The following is a 27,763-nucleotide window of genomic DNA, read 5'->3' on the forward strand; positions in this document are numbered from 1 at the left end:
GCGTTGGGGACGCAAAACTACATTACCCATGATTCTTTGGTGCCCTGTGGGTGATGGAAGCGAAAGCGATGAAGAGGGGGCTAGTTGGCTTTACTTGATTAAATCTTGATTTTATCAAACGATCGCTGTCGTTTAATAATTTGTAAAATATCGTAGTTATTGGAAAACTTTTTAAGATTTAAACTACGTGTAAACGTCGGGCGGGCCATTTCTGTCAAAGCGCGAATCTCTAAAACAAGGTAACTGTTAAATTTTGTATTAGCAAGCCTAGCTAACTACCCCTGGTAGCTTAACGTTAGCGTTAACGCAGAATACGAAGTGGCAGTGATTAAATATCTGTCGTCATTTAACATAAAATTGTTTTCTTAACTCTCCTCTCTGATAAGGTAATTTTTTTTTTACTTTATTTATTTATTTTTTATGTTTCTAATGTAATTCTATGTTTTTAATACAGCTAACAACGTGAGTTTTTGGTCGTCATTTTCACACACTACAGCTCTCCCCGTTGTCAGTCAGAAACGATTGGATTTGTTTTGTTCTTTAGCTGTGTTTCGGGTTTTTTAAATTAAATGAATTTTGTTATTTACTGTACAACTCTTTTTCCTGCAGAAACATCCAGTAAATGGCAGACTGCGAAAGATAAACAATGAGGGTTTTTCAACTGCCAGCACACTAAGTTCCCCGAGAGAAGACGTCTGATGAAAAATTACTGTAACGTTAAAGATCGTAAGTGTTTCCTTACACCTAAGTCAGTGATTAAACTAGCAACGCTTGTGTTTAATCAGGTAGTCGTGTAAGGTTCCTCTGTGAGGTGTTTGGGGCTTTTCTGTTGCTTGTGTAACCCGTTGGTAGCGGTATAATTGCAAAATACCTGCCATCACAATGGTTGACGGAGTAGAGGAGTAAAAAAAAATAGCTCAGACATTTAGTTGGTTAAGTTAACCAGCTGACAGAGAACAGTTTGATCGCACACGATTAAAATGTGTCATTTTTGCAAGGAAAAAAAACACCAAATTCATATTCTTACACGTTTTTAAACAAAATATTTGCAGGTTTCTGCATATTTTTTTTAATAGCAAACTGAATGTCTTTACACTCTGTATCAAGTAATTTGAAGTTATTTGCCTGTTTATTCTAATTTGAAAGAGAATTAGAAAATGAAAAGCATTTTAGAAAATACTTGTAATTTTCAAATTGACTGAATAGTTTCTTTTTGCTTTTGTAATTTTCTTGTTATTTTTTTTTTAAGCTACAGCCGACATGGAAGACAAGGCAAATGGATCAGTTGACACCAAAAGGTGTGTAGGATCTTGTTGATTGACAAACTATTTTAGATATTTTAAGCTGCTCTTAAAATTAAGCATACATTTTATATTAAGATGAATACATTTAATTTAACCTTACAGCCCAGTGGAGAACGGTCAGCTGCCGGACCCTTCCAACTGGGCAGTTGCTGATGTTGTCAATTATTTCAAAGCAACAGGGTTTGAGGAGCAAGCCATGGCTTTCCAGGATCAGGTTTGACTGTTATTTCCTGCTCAAAATTGCTGCCACATGATGCTGACAAACTAGGGAAAACTAGAATTTCTGTCTTTATCTGACAGGAAATTGATGGTAAGTCCCTGCTCTTGATGACGCGTAACGACGTCCTGACGGGGCTGTCGATAAAGCTCGGCCCCGCACTGAAAATCTACGAGTATCACGTGAAGCCGCTGCAGACTCAGCACCTGAAAAGCAACGCCTCGTAGCGCCGCAGGCCGTCCCAGCACCCACGTCTGTGACAATCATTGTGTCAGGAGAGCCCAGGTTAGCCGTCGTTTCGCAGAGACTTTTCAGCCCACAGTGGCTTCTTAACAGGATTTTTGAATGCTGTATTTTTTCTTTTTGTTTGTGTTCTTTTTATATAAGCGTGGACCCCAAAAATGGGTTGCACACAGTGTCCACTCAGCTGTTTACCCTTTCAGCCATTCTTATATCTGCTGCTTGAGATTTTTTTTTTGTATTTTTGTATTTTTTTGTGTTTTATTTAAAAGAAGAAAATTTGGGGAAAATACTCTGCAGGTATGGTTTTTGTGTGCGTGTATGTGTGTGAGTGCAAAGTGAATTAACCCATGAAGGTTTAAAAAAATAAGTATTTGTATATAAGATTATATTATAGTTGAAAACTGTATGTTCTGTCGCATCTAAAGACTTTGATACATGCAGATAATGATTCTGGTGCGTTGCCCTTTTTCCCCCTGAAACTTTCTATGTTTTAAAATGTGCATCTGAGTCAATGAGTCGTCTTCAGCATGTGACCGTGAACCACTTTGTTTTCCCAGACACAACGACCCGAGCAAAAGCCACCTTGTTCCTGAACATCTACATTATTCAGGCTTGAGACTCTTGATATGGAAATATTTATGTGTATATATTATTATTGTTATTATTATTATTATTATTATTATCTATCAACCTGTGGTGCTTTCAGCATTGTCACACAGACAACTGTTCAAAAGTGTGTATGACCAATGTACATGTGCAGCATAACACTGGAGTTTTAATATCCGAATCAGAGATTTGCAATAAATGGTGCTCTTTTCTCACCAAAGATCAATGTTAGTTTATGAATTTATCAACAGCCGCTGTTTTTAGTTTCATTTTATTTGGGTTCACATCACATCATCACGAGCTTTAGTCAGGCTACAAATATTAACTTGCTGTTGTTGGAATATTTGTTTGAAAGGTTAATTCAGATGGATCTTTCTGTTAAACGGCCCACTCAGATTGTTTAAATCCCAGCAGGGCCTTCTTTCTGTGGGCGCCGTTAGAGCCGTGCTCGCTGCTTCCTGCGTACTGTCCCCGTTATGTTCCCTGAGGGATTATCCAGAGGAAGGAGTACCTGTGATGGGAAAAAGATACTAATGTCCACAACCCGATCATTTAAAGAATATGAAGGGTCATTTGTGAGAACAGAACTTACTTCATCATTGTTGACAATACCCATTCTTGTCATGTCTATGGTGAAGTAATGCTCATTGGGCATGATGATCTCTATTTCATCCACCTAAAAGAAAATGTGTACTTTAGCATGCCTGTTATATACAGTATGTAGCTTTTTATTCAATTTCCAACAACTGTGGAGATGTAATTTGCATGTTTGTCCTTTTTTAGGACTCAGAGTTGGTTAGATTTCAACTGTGAAGTTGTCTAAACAGTTTATGTATCTCAAAAAGTGATAAGATTGAGTTTGATGATTTCACGATCTAAAGGAAGTACCTCAGGAAGTCGATCCAGGACTAGAACCTGAGTTTCATACAGGGTCTTCTGCACTGAGGGCGAGTACTCCCCGCGATCATAGGGGCCAGCAAACTTCTCAATAATCGTCTCCTTCACAGTCTTCCTATAAGAATGAAGAATATAAAGCTTCAGATGTGAACTATATTTATGAACTTTGAACTATATTGGTATACGTCAGCTGAGGTCTTTCTTGACGCTCGTAAGTCAGGCAGTTACCAAGCAGCGTCAAAGTCAGTGTCCTGGATCTTGTTGTAGCGCCACCTCGAGTACACAGAGGTGCAGAAAAACCTGTCCTTGGCGTCTTTCAGAGTAGTGAAGCGGTCTCTGTAGAAACCTTCAAAACCAGACTGGGTGGTTTTCAGCACCTTCATATTCTTCACCCCACCGTGGACCACAGGGATGCCTGCGTGGAGCACAGATCAGCCCGTGAGGGTGGAGTGATGTGAAACATGGCAAACAACTTATGAAAATGGTGCTAATCATGAACCTGTGATCAACAGTGTGCAAGGGCTTAGTCATAGCTTTAGCTGCCTTTGTTAACAGTATTTGCACCACAAGTCAAATAGTACGTTTTGATTTACTAAACACGCTTCAAGAGTTAAAACTTGACTCAAAGTAATTTGTGACAGCCATTAACCTCTGATGTTTGTTTGTTTTTTTACATGTATTTGCCGGCTACTGAGCAAGTGGAGGCTGCAAAGGGAGAACGCCCTCTTCAGCAGAACAGAGCTCAGCGATCAGATCTTGGCCTACCTACATGCTGTAGTTCAGGCGTGGGCAACTCCAGGCCTCGAGGGCCGGTGTCCTGCAGGTTTTAGAATCTCACCCTGGGTCAACACACCTGAATCACATGATTAGTTCGTTACCAGGCCTCTGGAGAACTTCAGGACATGTTGAGGAGCTAATTTAGCCATTTAAATCAGCTGTGTTGGTTCAAAAAACCTAAAACCTGCAAGGACACAATGGCCCTCGAGGCCTGGAGTTGCCCACGCCTGCTGTAGTTTGAACTATCATGATAGTGCAGTGATTAGCACCGTCACCTCACATCAAGAAGGTTCCAGGTTTGAACCTCTTACTTGGTTGGGGTGTTTTTGTCTGACAAAAGTAAGTTTAGCTGTAAACTATTGTAACCCTGGTGATGGACTGGTCATCTGTCCAGCTTAGGGTAACACTAAACTTAAAAACTAAAGTAACTGAAATCTGAATAAAAATCTATACCTTTGGAAGAAAATTAAAAACTTAAATAATTGTATGTTAAGAAAACTAATTTAAAAATATAGCAGAAATGTGCTTGTCTGTGTTTACACATTCAGCCTAACCACACTTTGGTCCAGCTATTTATTGAGACTTGGGATCACGACATGGGATTAAACGGTGCTGTATTTGTGTAAGATCTTCTGAAAAGCTTTAATTTTGTCTCCTGACAAATTGCCTCCATATAATCATAATTAAAACTAACAATGAAAACGTTGCTAAAAAGAGCAAAAGTAATTTGGAAACTAAACTGGAAACAAAAATTCTAAATTAAAAAAATACAAAACTTGAATTAATAATAATTATTATTAATACTGTTAATAAACCAGAGTGTATTCAGTCCGTCACTGTCCAATGACAGCTTGGATAGCATGTAAGCAAATACACTGTTTGCGTGTTTTTGTGAGAGTGTGTGATTACCACCGATAGTCTGTTCAACATCACAGAAGCGGTAAGCTTCTGGGCTGAATATAAACGCATGAGCATGCTCTACCCCACTCTGAGAGAAAAAAAAGACAAGGGTCATGTTTTACGATGGATTATCACCTGCAACATTTGATCGGGTTAATGTGCGCTTGATTTATGTTGCTGCTCAAATAGCTGTTAAAAAGGTCAACTCTTGTGAAGCTGCACCGTCCTGTGTTTTACCTTCTCCAGCCTTCTCCACGGAGCTTCCTCCATGTAAACTTTGGCCTTCAGCACATGGTTAAAAGAGGTTAGGAAATGATTGCAGATATCCAGGGAAAACTGTTCGATGTTCTTTATCTTGACAGAGAAACAAGCAGGTTGACAGGCTGTAAAAGACCTCAATAACAAATATTTTAGCAGTTGAAATAGCAATAACAGGTCTTCCCTGTTCCTCAAAACGGTGTTAGACTCACCCCTCTGAGCTTGGCCAAACCGTGGACAGTGTTTTTAATGGTGTCAGTAGGGATGATGTCTGAGTTGTCTCCAGTTAGATAATCTTTGCGTGACTTGAGCGTGAGCTCCACATCAGCCTTCACCTCAATGATAGAATGCTGTCTTCCCTGCCTCCGGACGACCAGCACCTTCACCGTTTTCTTGCCGTAACCTGTTCGCACAAACTCCACTTTCTGCATGTGTGAGAAATAGTTGTAATAAGATGGCACACTTAAACAGTTTCCAGTGGTAGAGGTGTTTCGTGCCACAGTGTCATCTTAGAGCTACAAATATAATATTTCTTATCCCTTTAAAATGTTGTCTTTGGATAGTTTGCAGTGAAGTTTCTCGTGTGCATTTGCAGGAGCTTGTTAAATATATCTCCGTATTCCAACATTAATTAAAAAAATCTGAAATCAGATATTGTCTGAAAGTACACGAGTACTACAACATCAAATAAAAAAAAGACTTTTACTTTGTGAGGAATTAGAAATGTTTTAAAAACTAACCTTTAAAGATCACGGTTTGACCCTGTGGCCACTGAACCCTGAGATCATTTCCAGTGCTATCAATCTACCGTCAGAAACATTAGTCATGTTCTATCGTTTAAGTTTTACTGTTTCCTTCTACAACTTTCTGAAATGTTACCTGATCTGAAGCGTTTGCCATGGTGCCTTCCTCTTCTTTACCTGCTGCCCTTCAAACAGTCTCCAGTAAATGGGGCTCCTGCTACAGGAGGAGGACTTTCTACAGAGGGTGGCATTAACTTTGCACTCAGGCTATTGGAAGCTGAAGTTTAACCTCTTTTATTTGTACTGTGTGATGCACTGTATTCCACTCAGAGAAATGCAGAGGCACACACAAACACTGTTTACATGTACAGCCACAAAGAGAAAGATGTGAGTGCATTTCACATGAATTCATTGTTGCAGTCAGGTTCAATCTTGACCGACACCTAATTTCTTTATATTTTGCCAGAAAAATAAGAAACAGGTTTATTGAAACACATGCAAACATAAACGGAGATGCAGTAGATGAAGCAAAAACATCTGAAATTAGGAGTCTGTACAGCACTGTAGTTTGCACTCCCTATGCTCATATAAAGACTATAAACTTTTTTCTTCTAAATATAAAGAACAGTTTTGAGTTTCCACCTTTATGAATTACATTTACATTATGCTTTTTTTGTTTTTACGCAAATGCGCTGTATATTGTGTGGACAGCATATTGTTTTTTTTGTTTTTCTTCCTTTTGCATATGTCACACATAAATTTTAATATTAGAAAAAGATCATCAGAGTAAATAAAAAATAAGGTTTTTAAATGATGATTTCCTTTAAGTGAAATTAAGTGAAATAAGCTCTTCAAACCTGCCTGTGTAGGGTTGGAGAGTGAAAAAGTAATTTAGAAGTAAACCTAATACCAGCCTTGGTATCAAGATCTGTGCCTCCTTGAAGGGGTCTTTTCATTTCCTCAGTAATAAAGTTTGGATGGTTCAGCTCAACATGTACAATAGTGATAAGTTTAAAAGTTTAAATTCAGTTACTTTAATGCAGGATGTTTTCTGTCTGAACGTGCTTTGCTTTAAATTTAAAAGAATATCTTTATAGAAGGATGCTCTATGCACCGTGTGCGCAGCGCAAAGGACTGATCAGTCAGCTGCTTCCACTGAGGAACTAAAGATCCCGTTAACATAGTTTTGTTCTTAAGGAGGAAAATAGTTCTTCTGTTTATTCCTACATGCTTTAGTTGCTTCACCGTTTGAATATATTTAAAGATCCATCCATCCATCGTCTTCCACTTATCCGGGGCCAGGTTGTGGGAGCAGCAGCCTAAGCAGAGAAGCCCAGACCGCCCTCCCCCCAGCCACCTCCTCCAGCTTGTCCGGGGGAACACCAAGGCGTTCCCAGGCCAGCCGAGAGATATGATCTCTCCAGCGTGTCCTGGGTCTGCCCCGGGGCCTCCTCCCGGTGCTGCAGACCCCCCTGTGAATTGCTACCTTATCGTAGTGGAGGGGTTTGTGTGTCCCAGGAATCCCAGGGGCTATGTTGTCCACGGGCTTCTGCTCCCTGGTAGGGTCTGCCATGGCAAATTGGTCCTGGGTGAGGGACCAGACAAAGAGTGATTCAGAAGACCCCTATGAGAAGAACACTTCACCCCGCCTAGGGTTACCAGGACCCTGCCCTGGAGCCAGGCCCAGGGAAGGTGCCCGAGAGCGAGCGTCTGGTGGCCAGGACTTAGTCCCTAAAAAGGGACATGGGTCCATCTTCCTGCAGGCCCACCACCCGCAGGAGGCATCGTAGGGGTCAGGTACATTGTGTGCCGGGCGGCGTCCAGGAGCGGAGCACCTGGCAGACCGATCCCCGGCTACCAAGACTATGTTTAAAGAGTTTCCTCAACAATAAACTGGATGAGCTTATGAAATCCAGTTTGGCTTATAAACATTACAAAAAGGAGCTCAGAGATGTGACTTTGTCAGACTTCAACTATGAGTTGTTTTACCAAAGAGACGTTTCCCCTTTTACAGTCAACATGTGGTTTCATTGTAAAGTTAATACCTGACCAGTACAGTAATCAGGTGTGAACAGTACTTGATGCTGTAACGAGGGCAGTTTGCATAATTAAAAATCAGCAACACAAAAAACATTAACATACAGTACATATATAAATAATACGAGGACAAGTAAAGTAGCTGATCTGTCAAGGTTGGCAAAAAATAAAAATCTATAAACATTCTGAAACATTTAATTGCTGACAGAGTCATTTCAGTATTTTCCCGTCATGTGACAACATCTTATGACTTCCCATTTTTGCATCTAAAAGTAGATGTGCTGGTTTCACAATCAGAAAGCAGCAGATTTCAGATTTCCCTTTCGTCAGTCGCTGCCGTGTTGACTTCAGCTGCAGGAGTCACTCAGGATGATCTCACGCTTTAGTTTATCCTCACAGATTTTTGTGCTTTTGTGTTGCACAGTTTGTGGTGCTGACATTTCATGTAGAAATGAAGAAGGCGAGGCAGTCGATTGGTGAGTTAATATGATATTTTTAAATATTAATGCCTCCAAATTCATACTGATGATTAATTCCTTCAATTTTCCCAAGAAAAGACACGTGGTTTTCTGTCTCTTTCCTTCTAAGGTTTATCGTCTACAAACTGCCTAAATACAGAATCGATGACATCGGCAGTGGGGTGGAGTACATGTACTTGGATTCATCAAAAGAAGGCTGGGAAATGAGTAAATACACGATTAACTCCAGCCAAGGAGCCATAACAAACACACTGAACCAGCTTTACATGGGAAAAGAGTACAAGGTGAGATTATTCCATCTTTATGTGGGTTTTTATACGATGAGTGAGACTTTAGTTTGTTAATGGGAATTATCAGAGATAATGCTCGTGCCAGTTTGCTGAGTAGGAACTCTTTTATTTAATATGAGGAACTGAGTTGACACTGAACAGTCAGAAACAACACAAACTACCAGTTTGGAGTGTATGTAAGTCTGGAGTTTATGTAAGATCTTAAAGTAATCAGGACAAATAAACTAGGTGTCAGGGAAATATTTAGTTCAGTTTCCCCAGGCAGACAGAAAACAAACATTTCTCTGAAATATCTTTGCTATAAGAATGAAGCCATTAGCTGGTTATTGTGGCATTCTTCTTCTTCTTCTTTGTTCTTTCAGTTGGTCCCTTATTCCATTTGCCATTAACGTAAGCCAAAGTGTAATAAGGTGTAATAAGCATTTTGGTTTTGCAGGGCGTCCCTAATGTCACCTCTCAATTATTCTTCTTGTATAAAAGAACTTGTATAAATAACTTTCACTTGTATAAAATAACAAATGTTGTTGTTTTGGGGGTCTTTTGGCAGTCAAACACCTCAGTGTATGCACTCTATAACGACGCCCCACCAGACCTGAAATACATTCAAAAATATGGACACACTAAAGGTACGGTACAGTCGGCAGGAAGAAATCTGCTTCTTTCCTCTTCTTTTCATCTCAAGACTTTTATTCATTATTGTGACCACGCAACAAGATTGATCAGGTTTTATTCCCAGAGTTTTCACTGTCAGCAGAAAATATAGCAGCGCTATGACTGCCATAGTTTTTCTTCACTCTGTTGACACATGTGCAAAGTAAAGGTGGAATGTCCAGGAAAGTCTGTTTTACATTTTCCACCTTTAATACCACGTGGAGAGGCTGTAAAAATGGACATTTGTGGTAGTTTGACAAATTTAAGAACCTGTTATATTAAATTAAGGTAGTTATTGTGTATATATGTAGCCACACTATGTTACATGTACAAGTGCACAACTATTCCCCATGCAACAGTGCAAGTTACAGCATGTTTTGTGTCTGTGACAGTTACCGGCAGATGCATTTCCAGACTGCTAGTCAAGCTTTGGAAAAAGAAAAAATCAATAGGGTTTAGGTTTCCTCTGCCTGCAGTAGGGTGTTGTAGGGGGAGGACACGGGCAAAGACCATCTGTCCGATAGCTCCAACTGCACATTTGACTCTTATCAGCAACACAACTGATGGAAATCTTTCTGCATCTGCGTGCTGGTTCGCATGTATCTGTGTGTAATCATTCCAACTTTCGTATGTTTGTGTGTGTCCTGCAGGGGCACTGCTCTTTGACCGCGCTCAAGGTTTCTGGTTGTCGCACAGCATTCCCCATTTCCCTTCCTTCCCCGAGAAAGGGTACCTATACCCGTCGTCTGGCAAAGTCAATGGCCAGACTGCACTGTGTGTGACCTACCAGTACCAACAGTTTCTTCATATAGGTGAGCTCTCATGAAGCACAGAGCGAAAATCTCCTTTTTTTCTGTGAACCCACTGAAAAAAACCTACAAATATGTAAAAAAAACCCTTTTAATAGTTGATCTATTACTTAATTACTTTGGTGTCGTATGAATGAGGGAGATTCTTTACCAACAGGAAATACTGTAAAATCCTGGTAAATGTTCAAAATTATGCACTCCTTCACATTTTCCACAGCCTAATGGTGGGCCGGACTCGGCTGGGCCGATTCTGGACCCCGAGCCTTATATTCAGCACCCCTGGTTTAATGCAAAGCAATCATCAGCTTTTTTCTTTTACATGCATACACACAGTTAAACATCTGGACAATAAGAGAATTTTTGTAATTTTGCCTCCGTTCACGATCACGATGTAATTTGAATCAAGATGTGAAATCCAGACTTTCAGCTTTAATTCAAGGTGATGAACTGTTTGTTCAATTGTTGAATTACAGGCAGTTTTATACACGTCTCCCCATTTAACGGTACATAAAGATTCAAAAATCATTTTAAATGTGCGCAGAGTTTTAAATTATTTGGAGTTTTTATGCTGCTCTGCTTTTTTCTGGATTTCTCACTGAGCAAATGTGTAAAATGAAATTTTAAGGTTATTAATAAGGTGATTTGTTTCTTTTGTTTGGAAACCCCACATTGCACACAAGTATTATAATGAACCTGTGAAATTGTTTTTGCTACGAAGCGTGTCTGAGGGAAACTTTAGGGGATTTCCTCACACGTGTTCAGCTACTCGGAATTATTCTGTGTTTCTGTGGTGATCATAACAGTTTCACTATAATAGTATTTTATTTGAATTACTATGTTTTTTATTAATAATCAATTTTTTCACATTTTACCAAGTTAATGTGTCAACAAAGTGCTTACAAAGAAAGACTGGAGGACATTTAATTTAGCTAAATGTAATATCTGCTATATAAAAAGCCTTGAATGCGAAAATTCGATATTTGCCAAGAATTTAATTAATAAACTTGATGAGACTAACAGTAAAGAATCAACATCAGTGTCATTATCGTAAATGCTCATTGCGGCTGTAAGGAATACTCTCGCTATACGACCATCTAATATACATCATCTCTTATTTCTCTCCTCTTCAATCTCCAGCAAAGCAGTTGGTCTACCTTTACCCACGTTTCTATAACTGCTCTGTTCCTGCTGCATTCTCGGCTGACCTGCCACAGCTGGCCCAGTTATGTGCGGACTCCAAACCACAGCTGTCCTCCAATAAGAGAATGGAGCAGCTTTTTTCAGCTGGAGGGGAAAAGTTTGTCAGTTTTGCTAAATCTGAAAACTTTGTGGATGGTAAGATACCCCGCATGCCCTTTTTTAAACTTTTAGGCATTTACTTGCTCATCGTGTACATTTTAGAAGAGCAGACTTCTTTCCTGTAGCCTGCTGCCATGTTTGCACATTTCACTCGTCGACCACAGTCACTGATTATCAGGCGCAGACACGCTATCGTCGCTGCACAGTGACGTGCATTATCACGTCCCAGCCGGGGCTTTCAAAGTATACTCACAGCTGCTTTGACTTTTGGATCTTAGTTACATGCAGTATTTTGTTTCTCAGTTTGTGTATATGTATATTTTTATTATTTAGAGAGAATAATTATCCACACAAAGGTTTATTTATGCATGAAAACAACACAGAGCTCACAATGTATTTATTTTACCATAATCATACATAATGCAAAAGGAAGTGTGAGCTTATCACGTTTGCATTTCCTTTATTCTCATATAATTTGGCAAATTGCCAAAACAACTTGAAAAATGCTATTTAATGGTATAAAAACATTATACGTTTCATTTAGCACAATGATTCGAGTACAGACTACTCTAGTACCTGACATGTTTTTCTGTTGGCTTTCATTCAGATATCTACACAGGCTGGGTGGCTCAGGAACTGGGCGCCGACCTTTTAGTGGAGTCCTGGCAGAGACAAGGTCACGACCTGCCCTCCAACTGCTCACTGGCCAAACACACCATGAACATTAAGAAAATCCAGCTTCCCAGATCAATCCTGTTTTATTCGCACTACGACCACTCAAAGTGGTGCGTGTCACGACTTTATGAGGACCAGGTGACCTGCCTGGGAGACCTAAACAGAGAGATGGGCCAGCTGTGGCGAGGTGGCGGTCTGATCTGTTCCTCCAACCCTTTGATTTATAAGGCCTTCAGGCAGGTGGTGGATTGGTACATTCAGTGCTAATTGAGAAGGAAAAGCAAAGTGATTAAGAATCAGTGTGACACTGGCTGACAGTGGCAGAGCGAGACACTATGATTCTGTCTCCAGGGTTGACTGCTATGTAGAAGTAACATAGAGACTCACATATAATAATGTATGTGTATAATTGAATTCAGTTTTATATATACAGCTCCAAATCACAACAACAGTCACCCGAAGGTGCTTTATATTGTAAGGTCGACCCTACAACAATACATACAACAATCATATGACACCTTATGATCAAGCACTTTGGCGACAGTGGGAAGGAAAAACTCCCTTTTAACAGGAAGAAACCTCCAGCAGAACCAGGCTCAGGGAGGGGCGGGGCCATCTGCTGCGACCAATAATAATGTATTTACAATTTAAACTGGTGAATAAGCTTTTGAAAAATAGCAGTGACTGCATGTTAATTATGTGGTGGATACACTTAGTTATCCACCTTTGTTTGAGTTAAAGCAGCTGTATGGAACCAGCAGCCCACAAGTATAAATAGATTTAAAAAAATAATACTTTCAATTCAATAAAACAAAACAGAAATAAGGTTAGTAAGACTGTAGATCACAGCCGCACATTGTTTCAGGAGATGTCAGCGGCTGTGTGTTTAAACAACCATGTCTGCACAATGTCTGCACAATGTCTTGTTCCTTTTACAAAAGGAGCAAGAGACAAAATCATTGATCTATGTCGCTTCCTTTCATCCAGCAGAGATGAAACTATAACACTATTAGTGCTACAGATAAAAGGTTTTGTAATTTTCTTTTGAATCTTTGGGTGTTTGTATTCATATTATTTTAGCACAGTGTGTGCACTTGTGTTATGATGCTACATATTTGAAGTTGTTTTTACGTTTTATAAGTTCTGCAATAAATATATGGAACCATATGTTGTAGTATGATGTGCAACATAATAAAGACTGACAACATTAAAATCTGGTCTACTGCTCAGTGAGACTGAGGTACATGTAGTCTAATGGAATCTATTTTATTTTATTTTGTTTTATTTGGTGCCTCTGGAGTAGTCATCATCATGTTTGTTCAGTTTCTATTTCCACTGAAGAGGCACTTGGCCTGTAACTGTGTGTGCGTTTAGTGTTTGGGGTAAATAGTGTCACCTACTGGCCAGACCAGGTGACTCATACAATTCATTCAAATGATTTTCCAACTATCTACAATTCGATACTACTCATGGAAACTAGAGCAGGCAGTAGAGAAGAAAGAGTACAACTAAAATCCAGTAAAGTGCAATAAGTAATATGTATTATAGACAGTCGTGTGAAAAGGAGAGTACAGCCTCTTTCAACAACAAGCTTTTGTTTATCAGGGGCATATTTAAAAAACACATCTGGTCCTCAGCAGGTCTTAAAATTAAGTTAATACAGTGTCAAATGAACAAAGGTGAAGAAAACTAAGTCAAAATGCAGAAACAGCAAATGAAGAACTCAGTATGCTCTCAATGCTTTCATAGGAGTTAAGAAGGTAAGATCAGGTAACATAATGGCAAGAAAGAAAACATCAGCAATGATAGAGAAGCAAATGTTTCTGCTCATCAATCTGGGAAGAGATATGAGAAATTATACAGTGAGAAAATGGAAAATGTTTAAGACAGCTGACAATCTTCCCAACAGTGGATATCGAAGCAAATTCACCCCAAGGTCAGACTGTTCAGTGCGCAGAGAAACTGCAAAACACTCGTGAGCTACATCTCCTGCTCTACAGGCCTCGGTTACCATGGCAGATTTTTAAAGTTCATGGCAGCACAGTTAGAAAACAAGCCGTGCTTGCTCAGCAAGCCATGAATACAAGTTATACATTCAGTCGTTTTGTTGCTTAGAAAAAGAAAAAGCCTTTTCTCTCTGAACTGAACAGCTTAGCTTTACAATGTTGCCTCTGAATAAACCACAAGACTTCTAGAACAGTGTCCTTTGGACAGACAAGGCCAAAGTGGACATGTTTGTCCATAATGCACAGCGCCATTTTTGGCAAAAACCAAACATAGCATATCAGCACAAACAGATCATGTCACCTATCAAGCATGGAGGTAGACAGGTGATGACAGGATCTGGGCTTCTTCCAGTCACCGAGTGGTCGATGAAGGTCTGAGGTCGTCTGCCTGACAGCTTGGACTAGGTTGAGATCGGGTGATGCAACAGGACAACAACCATATTCAAAGCAGCAAATCAAGAACAGAATGAGTGTAAAAATAAATAAATAAATCACGGTGGCCAAATCTCAATCCAGGCAGTCAACCTGACTGAAATACTGTGAAAGCTGTGCAACAAATGCCCACAAACCTCAGTGAACTGAGGAAATGTTGTAAAGAAAAGTGGGTTAAAATGACTCCACAGTGACGTGAAAGACTGATAAAGTCATACAGAAAATGATTATGTCAACTTATTGCTGGTAAAGGTGGAGAATTATTTTTTTTGCACGCTGTTTCCGAATTCTGGTTTTGTTTTAGTTCAATAAAAAATGTTCTTGTTCATCTCAAATTGTATTTATGTAATGATAAGACAAGCTAAGGGTCTAAGTCCGTTTTTTACTTGAACTGAACTTTCTTTTTCACCTGACTCTGACATATTTCTACATGTACACTATGTGCATGAGAAAACTGGTTCTAAGAGCGCAGCAAACAATTTTGTTAACTGATTGAGGATCTGGATGCTTAAAATGTTGCCATGTGGTTGCAGTAATTGAGATTGTGCTAAACCATGCATCAGTTTCACAATGACTACACTTTCTCAGAAACATAAGAAAAACAAAGTCACATATATATTCTTTCAAAAAGCAAGTCAAACTGGAACATGCAGGGCTCAGACGGCACAAAGCCTCGTGACAGCGTCACCTGGTCAAACAGGCATGGCAACATTGTAAAAAACAAAAAAGGAAGATCTATGGTGACGGCTTTGAGCAACAAGGAAGTTGTTGCTGACACATCGAATGCAGATATGGGTGACGGTTTCAGTTAGCAGTAGATGTGACAAAGCAGCTTTGTGAAACACATCTAAAGCTCACTGAGAAGGAAAATGGAAACAAGTAGATATGTAAGTAAATGTTTACATATTTCAAAATATATTCTACAAATAATAACAACTGACCCGGGTGTGTTGCATAATACTGAGATGATCTATTTACATAAACAGGCTGAACACAAAGTAAATGCATAGTTATCCTGTGTATAAAAACACAGTACATGAGTACCGTGTGTCATAGCTTATCAAACACAATGTGAACAGAATATTACCACATGAAACTAGTATTGATGCATTTATCATGACCCTAGATTACACCCACCAATAAGCATGCTATTATAAAATGCAACAAACTATTTTATACTGCTGCATGATTTGGCATTATTGGCATTATAATACAATGTCCATGGTGTGTTTGACTTGCAAATATATTTTTCAGTAGTGGACGACTGACCTCTTGTAAGCTGAGGAAGTGGCTTGACAGAAATGCAGAAGTCTTACACACTTACAGATTGTTTACATCAAGGATCTTTACTTATAGCGTCCAACATATAGCTACAATAAGAAAGTGAGGATGTGTGGGATCACAACAGAAAACCTGATAATGCAGCGTTCATAAAACAAACACAGATTAGGTCACGTGATGACAAGTTTTCCAGATAAGACTGTAAACCCTGTTCATATTTAGAGATGTTTAGAGTCTATATTGTGTTACTCGAAACTGAATGATTGAGGTAGATCTTGAGTTGTATTGCCGCTGTGATGAACTGATACATCTTTCACCATTTTATAAACTAAAGCGTGTTGGGGGGGCAGAAATGTCAGAAGGAGAAACGGAAAATTTGTAACTTCATAGGCTGCCACGCTGGGAGGCTGTGTTTGGTAAATGATGTGAGCAGACGTGTTACATGTGTGGTAAGTGGTGCAACTTAAGTCGTCTGTCTAAAGTAGCTCGCAGGGTTTGCAGAAGTAAAGACGTAACTGACATAAGTTTATGTCAGTCAGATAAAGTTCATCAGTGTTTAAACAGAAGCTGCAGGTTCACTGGTGGCTTTAATTGTGTTACACTGTATTAAAGACCTTCTGCTTTGTGACAGTGTTGTTGAATGCAGACAGCCTCCTGTTTTTGTGGTTCTAGCAACGGTTATGTTTGACTGTTTCAGACCAGTGTGATGGGATTCCTCTTGAGTGTTGGGATCCTTTTTCAGGGGTGTGACTCAGCGGTAAAATGCAGGAATGACAGAGGAGACGAAGTTGACTGGTTTGTAGACATTTTGAATTTCTGCCAATGGGTTTAATGTAAATGCATAAGAAAACATCTTCATCTACATTCTTTAGGTATATTTTGTACAAGCGTCCCAATGAGGATAAACTTGGATTGTCATACTTTTACATGGATGAGAGCACCAACGGATGGATACTCAGCCAAGAGAACATCAACAGTGATTCTGGCACTCTCGCAAACACCCTGAGACCTCTTTTTGACTTCTATGACAGAAAGGTGAGGTATTATAGGATATATGTCTCACTAGCATGGCACAGTGAATAATCTGAATACCATTTCAGAGTTGTTGTGGTGTTGCTCGTCTATCCAGATCGAAGGCTTTGGATACATACTCTACAGCGACCAGCCTCCAAAGCCGTATGTTGCTCCTCCATCGTTTGGTCACAGTAAAGGTGGGCACAACATTGTCTCAGCTGACGCGTCCTCTGTCTGAAAGACCCAAATGTAGCAAAGCTCAGTTTGTGTTTCTGACTTTCTACAGGAGTTGTGTTGTTGGACAAAACGTCTGGAGTTTGGCTTTCACACAGTACACCCAAATTTCCAGTATATCGCAGTAAAGCCTTCTGGCCTGATAATGGAAATGCAAACGCTCAAGCATTTATGTGCGTGACTTACCCGTATAAGCAGTTCAAAGAAATAGGTATGTCAACAGGTAAACAGCTCAAATCAGTTTCATAGAACTAGTGAAAGTGCACTTTAACAACTTGTATCTGAATTCTTAGGAGTGCAGCTCAAGTACATCCATGCTTATTCGTATGACTCTGAAATCCCAACAACCTTTCACAATGAGCTGCGGTGTGTGGCACAGCGAGACTGCTACCCGAAAAAGGAACCCTGGTTTAGTCAGGCGACGCTGACTTCTTCACGCGGCCGTAACTTCATCAGCTTTGCAAAATACACACGCTTTGGTGATGGTAAGTGTTTTCAGAAAGAAGACATATTTCAGGAGGGATGAATTCATGTTGTATTGATCACAAACATAAGACCCTGTAGATTGACAGTAAAACACACTGTACTCTCCACAGTACGGGCAGAGCGCACTCTTAATAGTGTTGTTTTCCTGTTTTGTTTTCCATACTATTGCAGATCTTTACTCTGGTCTTGTTACAAAAAACATTAGGGGGAATCTGTATGTCAAGAGCTGGGGAAAGATGCACCACAATCGCGGTCTGCCTTCTAACTGCAATTCAAGCATCCCTAACCATGTGTACAACGTGAAAGAAGTAAAGCTTCCAAACAGGAAGGCCTTCAGTGATACTGTGGATCACTCAAAGTGGTGCGTGACTGAGGACGGTGACTGGATCTGCATCGCTGATATGAACCGAGAGGAGAGTCAGATGAAAAGAGGTGGAGGAGCAATATGCACTAATGACAGAGTAGTTGGGATGGCTTTCTATGGACTGATACACAGTTTTGAACCATGTAAAGATCCACGCTCTGTTGGTAGACGAGAGCTGTGAAGGAACAACCCGAGTGTTGGACCAATATTATAAAAACCTCCGTTTAAATAAGCACATCAGCTCAGCTGTCCAGTCTTGACTCGTGCAGCTTTAGGTTCAGTTTGTTTCTAAAAGAAATCCAGAGATGGTTACAGAGTGCCTGCTTTTGTCCCTTCATTGTTCGCACGACTGGACCAAAATGGAGCAATCAGAGTTTTTAAATGTCTCGATCATGTTGTTTCATTTTTTTAATCTCTTATTAAGTTTTGTTTTTATTTCCTATCATGTCCTGTGAAGCGCTTTGTAACTTTGTTTTGATAGGTGCTATATAAATAAAGGCATTATCATTATTAAGAAAAATCGATGGACTATTAAAAACTTGATTTTATTACACAAACTTCTGTATCTGGTAGAAAAACAGTTTCGACCTCAGGGTCCTCTGCAGTGTCCTCCGTGCACCGTTACTTCAAACTAAATGAATTAAATGTGAATGATTTAATGCTCACTTGGAACTTATTGCCAGCTGTGCAAACCAAGCTCTTGCTGCAGCTCCACACATTGAAAAGCCTTTTGTACACCCTGAACCCTGCATGTTGACGTTCCAGTGGAAGGACAGGAGGAATGCCAGATAGTACGGTGTTTGTGGCTTTGCTTGTCTGTGCATGTCTATTTTCTACTTTTTCATTTATATTTTTTGGTTTTTGACACTGAGCAACTTCCACTCGCTTCCTATGTAAAAATGCAGTTCTTGTCCTCTTTGGCAGCGTCTGCTTGCAACAGGTTTTCAGCTTTCAGCTGTTTCTGTGGCACCAAAATGTTGCACCTGTAGATTAATTTCCAGAATCTTTCCAGCTTGTTCATTTTTGTGATGCGGTGTGTTAAATGCAAAACACCTTGTCATTGGAGCTGAGGTAAACAAAAGAAAAACATTTCTTTTTTTAACAGTGCAAAAACTGACAAAAATAATGGAAGGTCTTATTTCTGAAGTTTACCATAAAGTGTCTTAATTGCATTTTTGTCAAATGATCACAGCCTCCTCTTCCTCCTTTAGTCCTGAAGGTGATGGTTAGACCTTCATCACTGATATGAACAGGCACAGTTTCACTGTCATTTCACCGGTTTTGAGCTTTCAGTTTAGATGCCCTCATTTACTGGCGTGCCATCGAGCCATATCTGGCATTTGCAGCAGTTCTTATTTGTGCCCCCACCTAATGTAAGGTTTATGCCACAGCTTCCCTAAATTAAGAGTTTTTGTAATTACAAAAACATTTGTATGTTTCTGTAATGATTAACTATGAGCTAGATCTTTAACTGAAATTATATTTCTGATGCTAAAATATAATTATTGTTATCTATGAATTTTCAAATGTATGGGTTTATTTAAAGAAGCAGAAAAACATAGTAGAGTATGTTATTATTTATTTTTAAGCCTCTACCTGCTCTAACAAAAAAAAAATCAATTCAGTCTTTTTTAGCCACTTAAATTGTCTTTACAGGATTGTGAGTTTATATATGTTGTGACTTCTCCTGCCTTGTTGGCCAGTTCACTCCTGAAAAAATACCAAAAAATCTCAATGAGACTTTTTACCTGGATAAAAAAGATTACAGATTACACTGATTACAGCTTCCAACTCCTTTAAGGAAGGTTTTTTTCTGGCTCTAAATGACTTGATATCATTCATAAGAGATATGGTTGACAGATTATAGGTCAACAAGTCATTTATAACAGCTTTCCAAGAAACAACAGTGATGAGTGGAGACGTAGCAACTACAAAGGTATAAAGATCATGAGCCATATCAGAAGATACGAGAAAGAGTTCTTGAAGGAACAGCAGCATGGCTTCATGTTGAGACAGAGAGCTACAGATTAAATGTTTGGTTTGAGAGTGCTGAGGATGAAGTGTGTAGAAAGAGCCATGTGATGTTTTTGTGAATCTGTAGAAAGCATATGATCTGGTGTGATACTGTATGAGGAACACCGAGGAACAGTGGAGCACCGAGGAACGGTGGAGCACCACCGAGGAGCACCGAGAAACGGTGCACATTGCTGCGCTGTGCACCGCAGCAATTTCCTAATGTTGCAAACCTGCTCAACATTTGGCAATAAAACCCTTTCTGATTCTGATTCTGATTCTGAAGCAAGGGTTTGGATTACGTCAGGGATCGTCTCTGAGCATCTTCTTGTTTGCAGTGGGGATGGATGGATGGCCAGGTGAGGTCAGGCAGGAGTCTCTGTAGACTGTGATGCTCACAGATGACATTGTGTTCTGCAGTGAGAGTATGAAGTAGATGGATGAAAGCCTGGAGAGGTGGGGGTATGTTCTGGAGAGCAGAGGAGTGATAGCCAGTAGAAGCCAGACAGAGACGGGTGTTAACAGTGAAGATGATAGGACTAGAGGTTTGAATAACTGGGGTCAAAAAAAGCCATGGACAGTGCACAGGAGAGGTGAAATTGAGAGCGTGTAGGCAGGGTGGAGTCGGAGGACGAGTATCAGGAGGGTTTATGACAGAACATTACATAAAGCTGGGGTATTGCCAATGGCGTGTCCAGCGGGGTGGCCTGGGGGGGCACAGGCCACCCCCCCAACCAGACTGGCCACCCCAGGTGCCACCCCAAAGGCAAAACAATAAAATTCAATCAAATATCAAATGTCCGATTATGTTTTCACGGTGACGCTCAGATATCCGAGTGTAAGTGAATGCAGCATCGGCTTCTGCGCTATGTGCATCAGGTTAGCAAAGGTAGGAGAGCAAAGCACGAAAGACGGCACTGCAGGAAACAATTTTTCGGTGAAAGAAAATGAGGACAGAATAAATGTCCCGGTAAGTAATATTAAGTTTGTTGAGTTTAGTAAACTAAGGTGAAATTAGAATACCAAGGAAAAAAATAACTCTTAAAGAATTATTGCAGCCGTGGAATATTTCAGACAGTATGCTACTGAGGGGAGCTAACATAAGAGTTATGAGTTATAAGATGTAATCTAAGTCGTAACATTGCTGTATGGAGCTGCAGATTTGGTTGCAGGTTAACATAGCTGGACTGGCCATCGGGCTTATTTGACTTATTTTTTATTTTTTTTGTAATGGCATGAACAATGAGAGGTGGTGGATTGGCCAGATGCAGGTCGATGTGTAGAAATAACTCCGTTGTTTGGTGGTGGCTATGGCGGGGCTTCCACAGAGGCCAGCAGGTGGATGAGGGAAGGGGAGGCAGGAGGAGAGCCCCGAGGCGGCCACCAGTCCGAGTGTCAGGTGAACTGAACTTCAGGTAAGAAGTTATGACCTGCAGTCTATCTGGGTCAGATATGAACTAAGTTTAGGTGGAGTTTATTTTCGTTGTGCTGACTTTTTACCGTCAGTTGCAATAACTCATACTGCGTTCTAGCCAGCTTGACAGAGTTTTTATACAGCTGGGTGGTGCTATGATGTTACTGATAGTGAACTTTATTTTATTCATAAGGTTAGTTAGTAGAGTTGCCAACGGCTCCTTAAAAATGGAATGGTCCCTCATTCAGAGAAAATATTACACGTTTCGTATTGAGCTGAGAAGAGATGCAGTTTGTCCCGAACTTTAGCTAGAATGGAAAAAGACACAAAGCTGGAGTTATTCTGTCTTTATGCTGCACAGCTGCCTCTTCTTCTCTCATTCTCTCCCCCTGCCTCTCCTGTTGCTACTTCAATCATGAAACTGATCAATGATCAGCTGATCGGCTTTTCTCTCTTGTTTATTTATCGCCCACTTTGCACCAGAAACAGGAAACCAGCAGATATTGCGCTAAACAACAGCAGCACGTTTAAGCTTGATCAGCTGTTGTTAGAATGTATTTAATATTAATTTCTAGTATCAGCTGATGTTTGCTGGAGCCACAGCTGTAAAGCTGCTGGTCATTATGTCGGTTTGGATATGTGGTGAGAGGGAAACATGAAGATGAAACCAGGAGATGTCCTTACTGAACCATCAGAGCTGAACAGGTGATGGAGAAACAGGTTTACCTTTTAGGTGACATGAATGAGTTGAAGGGAAGTTATGAACTGTTTCTGAGAGGCAAATAACACCAGGATCCTTTTTTATGTAGCTGACAGCTGGTAACTGTGCAGGGGCGGGTCTAGCAAAGTTTTGCCAGGGGGCAGGTAGGGCATTAACAGGGAAAGGCACAAAGAAATACTTTTCTTTCTTATTCTCATTTAAAATACCTAGTTTTTATTAAATAATTATCTAAATCTTACAACCAAAGTTTTTATCTGACGTAAAATGTATAGAAATCATACATATACCAACAAGACAGTGTACATCACTGTCACAACAGCGTTTGTTTTCAGTCAAAGTCTTTATGGCTTTACTACCTGGTGGGTCGGCCTGTAGTGAAAATGCCCAATTTTTTTGTCCCAGTCCAGCCCTGCAGGTTAATACTGGCAGTGTCACCATGCCAGCTGACTGTATTTCATCATCAGCCAGTGTTGTTCTTTATCAATATTACCAAAGTTTACCATAAGGCAGCATAGAAAGTATTTACTTGCTTTCAGGTTTTATTCAAATGTTAGTCTTTTCAGTTGTTTCCCCACTTTTTTCCTGTTTCAAAATCAAACACCAGTTTGTGAGAAGATTATCTTCTTTTTTTAACAGGCAGATAAAGTTTTACATTGGAACTGGCTAATTTGTCAATTGTATGTTACAAATGTTCGTATTTTAATATTCAAAAATGTTTTTGTCCAAAACATATGTGCACTATATGTCAGTAAAAATACTATGCAAATATTGCTGTCCTTGAATGCTGAGTAAACACTGACAAAGCACTGATTGTATCTCTTGTACTTTATCAACGCAGTATCTAAAAACTTTGCACTGTAGTGGTTAAAATCTCATTCTAATAAGAGTTAAAAGTGCATTTGGTTATTAGGTTTATAGGATTATTGAATTATGGTTAACGGTTGGTAGAAATTTTTTTTAAACATTATCTGCCAATTACATCTGCCACCCTTCTCCAAATCTGTGCCCCTACCTGGCCCCCCCAACAAAAATTTTCTAGACACGCCACTGGGTATTGCAAAAAACGGCTGTGTTTAGGTTCTGCTCTATTTCCCTACTTTACAGTGGGACTCTGTCTCCTCCTCACCACTAGAGGTCACACTTGTTCTTCACCGAGTCTTCATTCGGCCACTTCCTGTCCCACCGGAAGTGAATACGCGAACGGGGCTGCTGCTTCCAGTACACACACGTGAGAAACAAGCCAAAACAGACAGCAGATACAAGATGGACATTACAGAGGTCTCAACAAGTCAGGACGGCAAAGGGAAGAAGGGCAAGAAAGCGAAGAAGAAGAGCGCGGAGGTTGATGGGGAAGGCAGCGCGGGGGAGGAGAAGAAGATGGTGAAGAGCGAGCTGGCTGTTGCCTTTCCTCCCACCTTCAGTGTGTCAGAAATCAAGAATAAACAGCGAAGACACTTCATGTTCATGAAACTCAAGCAGGAGAAGAGAAAGGTACCGATACTGGGTCATGGCTGGTAATGGGGGGAGCTTCCGGTACTTGGGACACTCACGTGCCAGTTTATTAGGTACAGCGGGGCGTTAAAACGGCACCGTTTTACGTGAGCAAAACTCCAGTGTGTTTCAGTAGAACTGTTAATGTAAGAGAATACAATAGAATACAGTGATCAACATAAAAATATCAGTGTCTCGTTTTAGCACGTGTTTTTTCATTAAACGTCAACATGTTACGTCTGTCGTTAGGCTGCTTGTTTTGCTTGGGTCCAGTTTATTTAGACTCTGACTCCTTATGTGCTGCTTAACTCACCACTCACCATATTTCATTAAAGTGAAGTATAGTCAGGGTGGGTCTTCTTGTTCTTCTATTTATGAGGGAAAACAGCCAAACAAAAATCATTAGGATCAGCATTTGCTGATATTAAAGTTGGACCATAATCATTGCATCCATAAATATTAAGCACACCTGTTAATGTTAATAACTTAAGAGTAGGCTGGTAAATATCTAGTTACCTATTTATTTTGTGTCAGTATTGTGAGGCCTTTAGAGTTTTTAGTTTTTTTAAATACTGTTATTTATGTTATAATCCGGTGCATCTTCTGATGATACTTGTATGGAATCACAATAAATTTTATGTGAGGTAACAAATGGCCAGGTTTACTAGTTGTGACACACAGAAAAAGGTACATCTATAATTTTATTTAAAACATCACTGCTTATCCAGATCAGTTCTAGCAGGAGTAATCGATAAATCACTTTATTAACTTTGAAAACCTCCTTGAAGATCTATTAACTTCTAAATTTGTATTTCAGCAAAAGATGCAGCTGAGGAAAAAGAGAAGAAAAGAACGTGAAGCTTTAGGTGATAAGGTGAGTCTTCTCTTTGTTTGTTCTTCACTTATGACTGTGTTTTATGATGGATGTGTTAATTCTACCAATAAATTGCTGTCGTGGGGATTTGATGGTAAAGAGGGGCTCAGATTAGAGCCACTAGTCCTCCAAATTAAAAGGAAGCAGTTGGTGAAGCATGTCCTACTGGGAGGGGCTGGGGGGCAGACCCAGGATATGCTGGATAGATTATGTTTTGGCTTGGGAATGCCTCTGTGTCCCCCCGGAAGAATTTGAGGAGATGGCAGGAAAGAGGGAGATCTGGGCTTCTATGCTTAGACAGCAGTGACAGAGAGTGAAAGGATAAAATAAGGCAACAGCTGTAATATTTATTATTTGTACTTTATTTTATTCTGTCTCCAATGTAGGCACCACCAAAGGAGGTCCCCAAAACAATAGAAAACCAGAGGGTGTATGACGAGACAACAGTCGACCCAGAGGATGAGGAGGTATGAACTGGGCTTCATCAGATTATTGTTATCTTTATTTCTGAATTTGGATTAAGTTGCATATGTTTGTGTACGTTATATACAGATTGCTTTTGACGAGGGGACTGATGAATTCTCCGCCTACTTCAACGGGCTGACAAATCCTAAAGTGCTCATCACAACATCAGACAGGCCCAGAGGGGTGAGGGCTCCTGCTGTCATTACAGTCATTTTTATTATTCTTTTATCATTAAATATGCAGAATCTGAAAAATTATAATTTGCTGGTAAATTTTGGATCATTTGAATATTATGCAGAACAAAGAATTTTCTAAAAATCTCTTTACATATTTGAATATTCTTGACTTTGTTACAAAATCGAGCAGAACAGAAGCTACAAGCTTACTTTTAGCTTTTGTGTAAGCGTTTGAAGCTGGTTTTGTTGTTACAGTTTAATTTCTGCACTAAAATAGGATTTACTGTCATAGTAGTTAATAATAGTTGGCAGCCTTCTTGGTGCTAACCACTCTTCCACCTCAAGTGTTGAACGCACAGTGATTTGTGCCACATCATCTGATTTGTGTCTTGCAGAGGACGGTGAGGTTTTGCGAGCAGCTGGCCACAGTCATCCCAAATGCCCACGTGTACTACAGAAGAGGTTTGGCCCTGAAGAGGATCATACCGCAGTGCGTCGCCAGGAACTTCACCTATCTCATGGTCATCAATGAGGATCGACAAGTGCCCAGTATCCTTAAAGGCAGCTGTGCAAGCTCTAGTTCTTTCTTTGGTCAAAAGTCTCATTTTGACCAAATACTGCTGATAATTATGAAAGTTGCACAAACCATGGAAATCTTTGATGCACTCAGCTGTTTTCTAATGCCGAGATCCTTAACCATTAATTAAAGATGGCATGGTTCTCTGTCACTTACCTGACGGGCCGACTGCACACTTCAAAGTCAGCAGTGTTCGACTACGCAAGGAGATGAAGGCAAGATGATAAGTCCAAACTCTTTTTCAAAATGATCCTACTTTCTCACCTATACTATAAACACGTGAAAAGGAAAGTACACCCTCTTTCAATTCTGAGGTTTTACATCAGGACATAGTAAAAATTTAATCTGGTCTTCAGCAGGAGATAAAATCTCAGATGAAGAACAGCACGTAATATTACTCCGTGTACTGTTTGTACAGGGGTTAAGTTACCTGCAGGCAGGTGCAGCTGATAAAATGCACTTGATTAACTGATCAATAGTCAGCGTGGGCACTCCTATAAAAGGAGAAGCATTTAGATGTGTGTTAACACAATGCCAAAACACATCAACAGTGACCTTAAAGAAGAAATTGTTGCTGCCCGAGACTTTTGGAAGGACTATACAAGTCCGTCATTCTGCTGTGAGAAAGATTATTCACAAATAGAAACGTTCAGCACGGTTCAAAGTCTTCCCAGGAAAGTGACATCGCAGCAAATTCACTGCAAGGTCAGACTGTGCGATGCTCAGACTCACTGCAAAAAAGCCAAAAGCTACATTTCAGACTGCAGGCCTCGGTTAGTAAAACATTTGAAGTCCAAAACAGTCCAGTTAGAAAAAGACTGAACAAGTATGAACTCCACAATGATGTGAGACTCATAAAGTCATGTAGAAATACATACCTCATGTTGCTGCTGCTAAAAGACACTGAATCATGTGGTGCACGCGGTGTTTCACACACTGCTTCTGCATTTTGGTTTCTTTAAAAAGAAAAAAACCAACACATTGTATTATGACGTGTGTTGTTCATTTGAGGTTATATTAAAATAACTTTACAACCTGGTACAGTCTAAGTTATTTTTATCATGTTTTATACTTAATAGGTTGAAGAGGTGAAACTGAACGAGGGGGTATTTCCTCTTTGCTTCTGTATGTTACTCCAAACACTGGGACACGCTTTCTTGAAGTTTAGTCATTTGAGATCATCTGGCTCCTTTTCTTTGTCCCACAGAGACGAGGCAAAAATCCAACTGAACACTACCCAGAGGTGATCCTCAACAATTTCACCACTCGTTTGGGACACACCATCGGCCGTCTGTTCGCAGCTCTTTTCCCACAAGAGCCACACTTCGTTGGCAGACAGGTCGCCACCTTCCACAACCAGCGAGACTTCATCTTTTTCAGATTTCACAGGTAAATATTTTTCAACCTTCTACACTAACACATGCGTCTGTTTTAAATCTTACATTTAGAAGGCTAAATAAATCTCTAAAAATATCTGTGAAAGGTACATCTTCAAGAATGAGAAGAAAGTTGGTATTCAGGAGCTGGGACCACGCTTCACCCTCAAACTCCGATCTCTACAAAAAGGCACGTTCGACTCAAAGTACGGAGAGTACGAGTGGGTGATGAAGGTGAGTCATCCTCACAGATGGTTGTTTTTGCAGTAAAACTGTCATCAAGCCACGTGCACATTTGCCTTTAAGCAACCTATTTGCTGTTAGTTTCTACTTTGCCAGTCGTGTTATTACAGTCTAGTTCAACATTTAATTGTGGAAGATTAAAAGAAATGTTTTTGTCACACAAGCTTAAATATCTTTTTTTGATTTCAGCGTCATGAGATGGAAGCCTGCAGGCGAAAGTTCCAGCTTTGAGAAAATAAAACTCTTTTTCCTGGTCAGATGGGAATGATCGTCTGTTATCCAAGATACTTCAGCTGTTTGTGGACTTGCTGAGATTGACTTTACAATGCCCTGGCAACTGTTAAATCTTCAACAACAGCTCAAATTTCCCTTAAAAGTATCATTTCCACTCTTTATTGTAACATGACCTAC

General features: G+C 40.0%; 5 protein-coding genes across 8 annotated transcripts in view; 4 read left to right on the plus strand and 1 right to left on the minus strand.

Annotated features, from left to right (window-relative positions):
• Positions 1-14: 14 nt before the first annotated feature.
• Positions 15-2,596, plus strand: samd13 (sterile alpha motif domain containing 13). 4 transcript variants are annotated; one of them, XR_014915334.1, is made up of 6 exons: positions 15-239; positions 610-726; positions 1,250-1,298; positions 1,407-1,518; positions 1,605-1,806; positions 2,322-2,596. XR_014915334.1 is itself a non-coding variant. In XM_085433336.1 (5 exons), exons 2-5 carry the CDS (start codon positions 699-701, stop codon positions 1,746-1,748), a joined length of 333 nt encoding a protein of 110 aa, XP_085289462.1. In that variant the 5' UTR covers positions 15-239; positions 610-698; the 3' UTR covers positions 1,749-2,596. The 4 variants fall into 4 exon arrangements, 3 of the variants coding, with proteins under 3 accessions (XP_085289462.1, XP_085289465.1, XP_085289463.1); XM_085433336.1 differs by having other exon boundaries at positions 1,605-2,596; XM_085433339.1 differs by having other exon boundaries at positions 1,256-1,298; positions 1,605-2,596.
• A 29-nt stretch (positions 2,597-2,625) lies between these two features.
• uox (urate oxidase) lies at positions 2,626-6,171 on the minus strand. Its single transcript, XM_085433335.1, has 8 exons — positions 6,082-6,171; positions 5,415-5,627; positions 5,182-5,298; positions 4,954-5,032; positions 3,496-3,682; positions 3,259-3,382; positions 2,963-3,046; positions 2,626-2,881 (listed from the first exon to the last, which is right to left on the minus strand). The coding sequence occupies exons 1-8, from the start codon at positions 6,100-6,102 to the stop codon at positions 2,807-2,809; spliced, it is 900 nt and encodes a 299-aa protein (XP_085289461.1). The 5' UTR covers positions 6,103-6,171; the 3' UTR covers positions 2,626-2,806.
• A 103-nt stretch (positions 6,172-6,274) lies between these two features.
• dnase2b (deoxyribonuclease II beta) lies at positions 6,275-13,407 on the plus strand. The gene is made up of 6 exons (XM_085433334.1): positions 6,275-8,458; positions 8,571-8,745; positions 9,299-9,377; positions 10,053-10,214; positions 11,349-11,546; positions 12,118-13,407. Exons 1-6 carry the CDS (start codon positions 8,352-8,354, stop codon positions 12,450-12,452), a joined length of 1,056 nt encoding a protein of 351 aa, XP_085289460.1. The 5' UTR covers positions 6,275-8,351; the 3' UTR covers positions 12,453-13,407.
• Positions 13,408-15,380: 1,973 nt separating this feature from the next.
• LOC146693020 (deoxyribonuclease-2-alpha-like) lies at positions 15,381-18,524 on the plus strand. Its single transcript, XM_085433340.1, has 7 exons — positions 15,381-15,510; positions 16,602-16,699; positions 16,777-16,939; positions 17,034-17,115; positions 17,205-17,363; positions 17,446-17,637; positions 17,810-18,524. Exons 1-7 carry the CDS (start codon positions 15,493-15,495, stop codon positions 18,181-18,183), a joined length of 1,086 nt encoding a protein of 361 aa, XP_085289466.1. The 5' UTR covers positions 15,381-15,492; the 3' UTR covers positions 18,184-18,524.
• Positions 18,525-23,309: 4,785 nt separating this feature from the next.
• rpf1 (ribosome production factor 1 homolog) overlaps positions 23,310-27,763 on the plus strand; it is a 4,817-nt gene continuing 363 nt past the window's right edge. The window contains exons 1-9 of the mRNA XM_085433344.1: positions 23,310-23,641; positions 24,459-24,515; positions 24,902-24,982; positions 25,068-25,163; positions 25,552-25,705; positions 25,866-25,948; positions 26,941-27,122; positions 27,217-27,343; positions 27,542-27,763. The exon at positions 27,542-27,763 is cut by the window's right edge and continues 363 nt beyond it. Of these exons, the coding sequence (XP_085289470.1) occupies positions 23,414-23,641; positions 24,459-24,515; positions 24,902-24,982; positions 25,068-25,163; positions 25,552-25,705; positions 25,866-25,948; positions 26,941-27,122; positions 27,217-27,343; positions 27,542-27,583 (1,050 nt within the window). The 5' untranslated portion in view covers positions 23,310-23,413 and the 3' untranslated portion in view covers positions 27,584-27,763. The remainder of the gene's footprint in view (positions 23,642-24,458; positions 24,516-24,901; positions 24,983-25,067; positions 25,164-25,551; positions 25,706-25,865; positions 25,949-26,940; positions 27,123-27,216; positions 27,344-27,541) is intronic.

The sequence above is a fragment of the Copadichromis virginalis genome, linkage group LG15 (genome assembly GCF_057382275.1).
Source record: "Copadichromis virginalis isolate Kocher_CV1m ecotype Utaka linkage group LG15, C_Virginalis_male_GT1.1, whole genome shotgun sequence".
NCBI classification, from domain to species: domain Eukaryota; kingdom Metazoa; phylum Chordata; class Actinopteri; order Cichliformes; family Cichlidae; genus Copadichromis; species Copadichromis virginalis.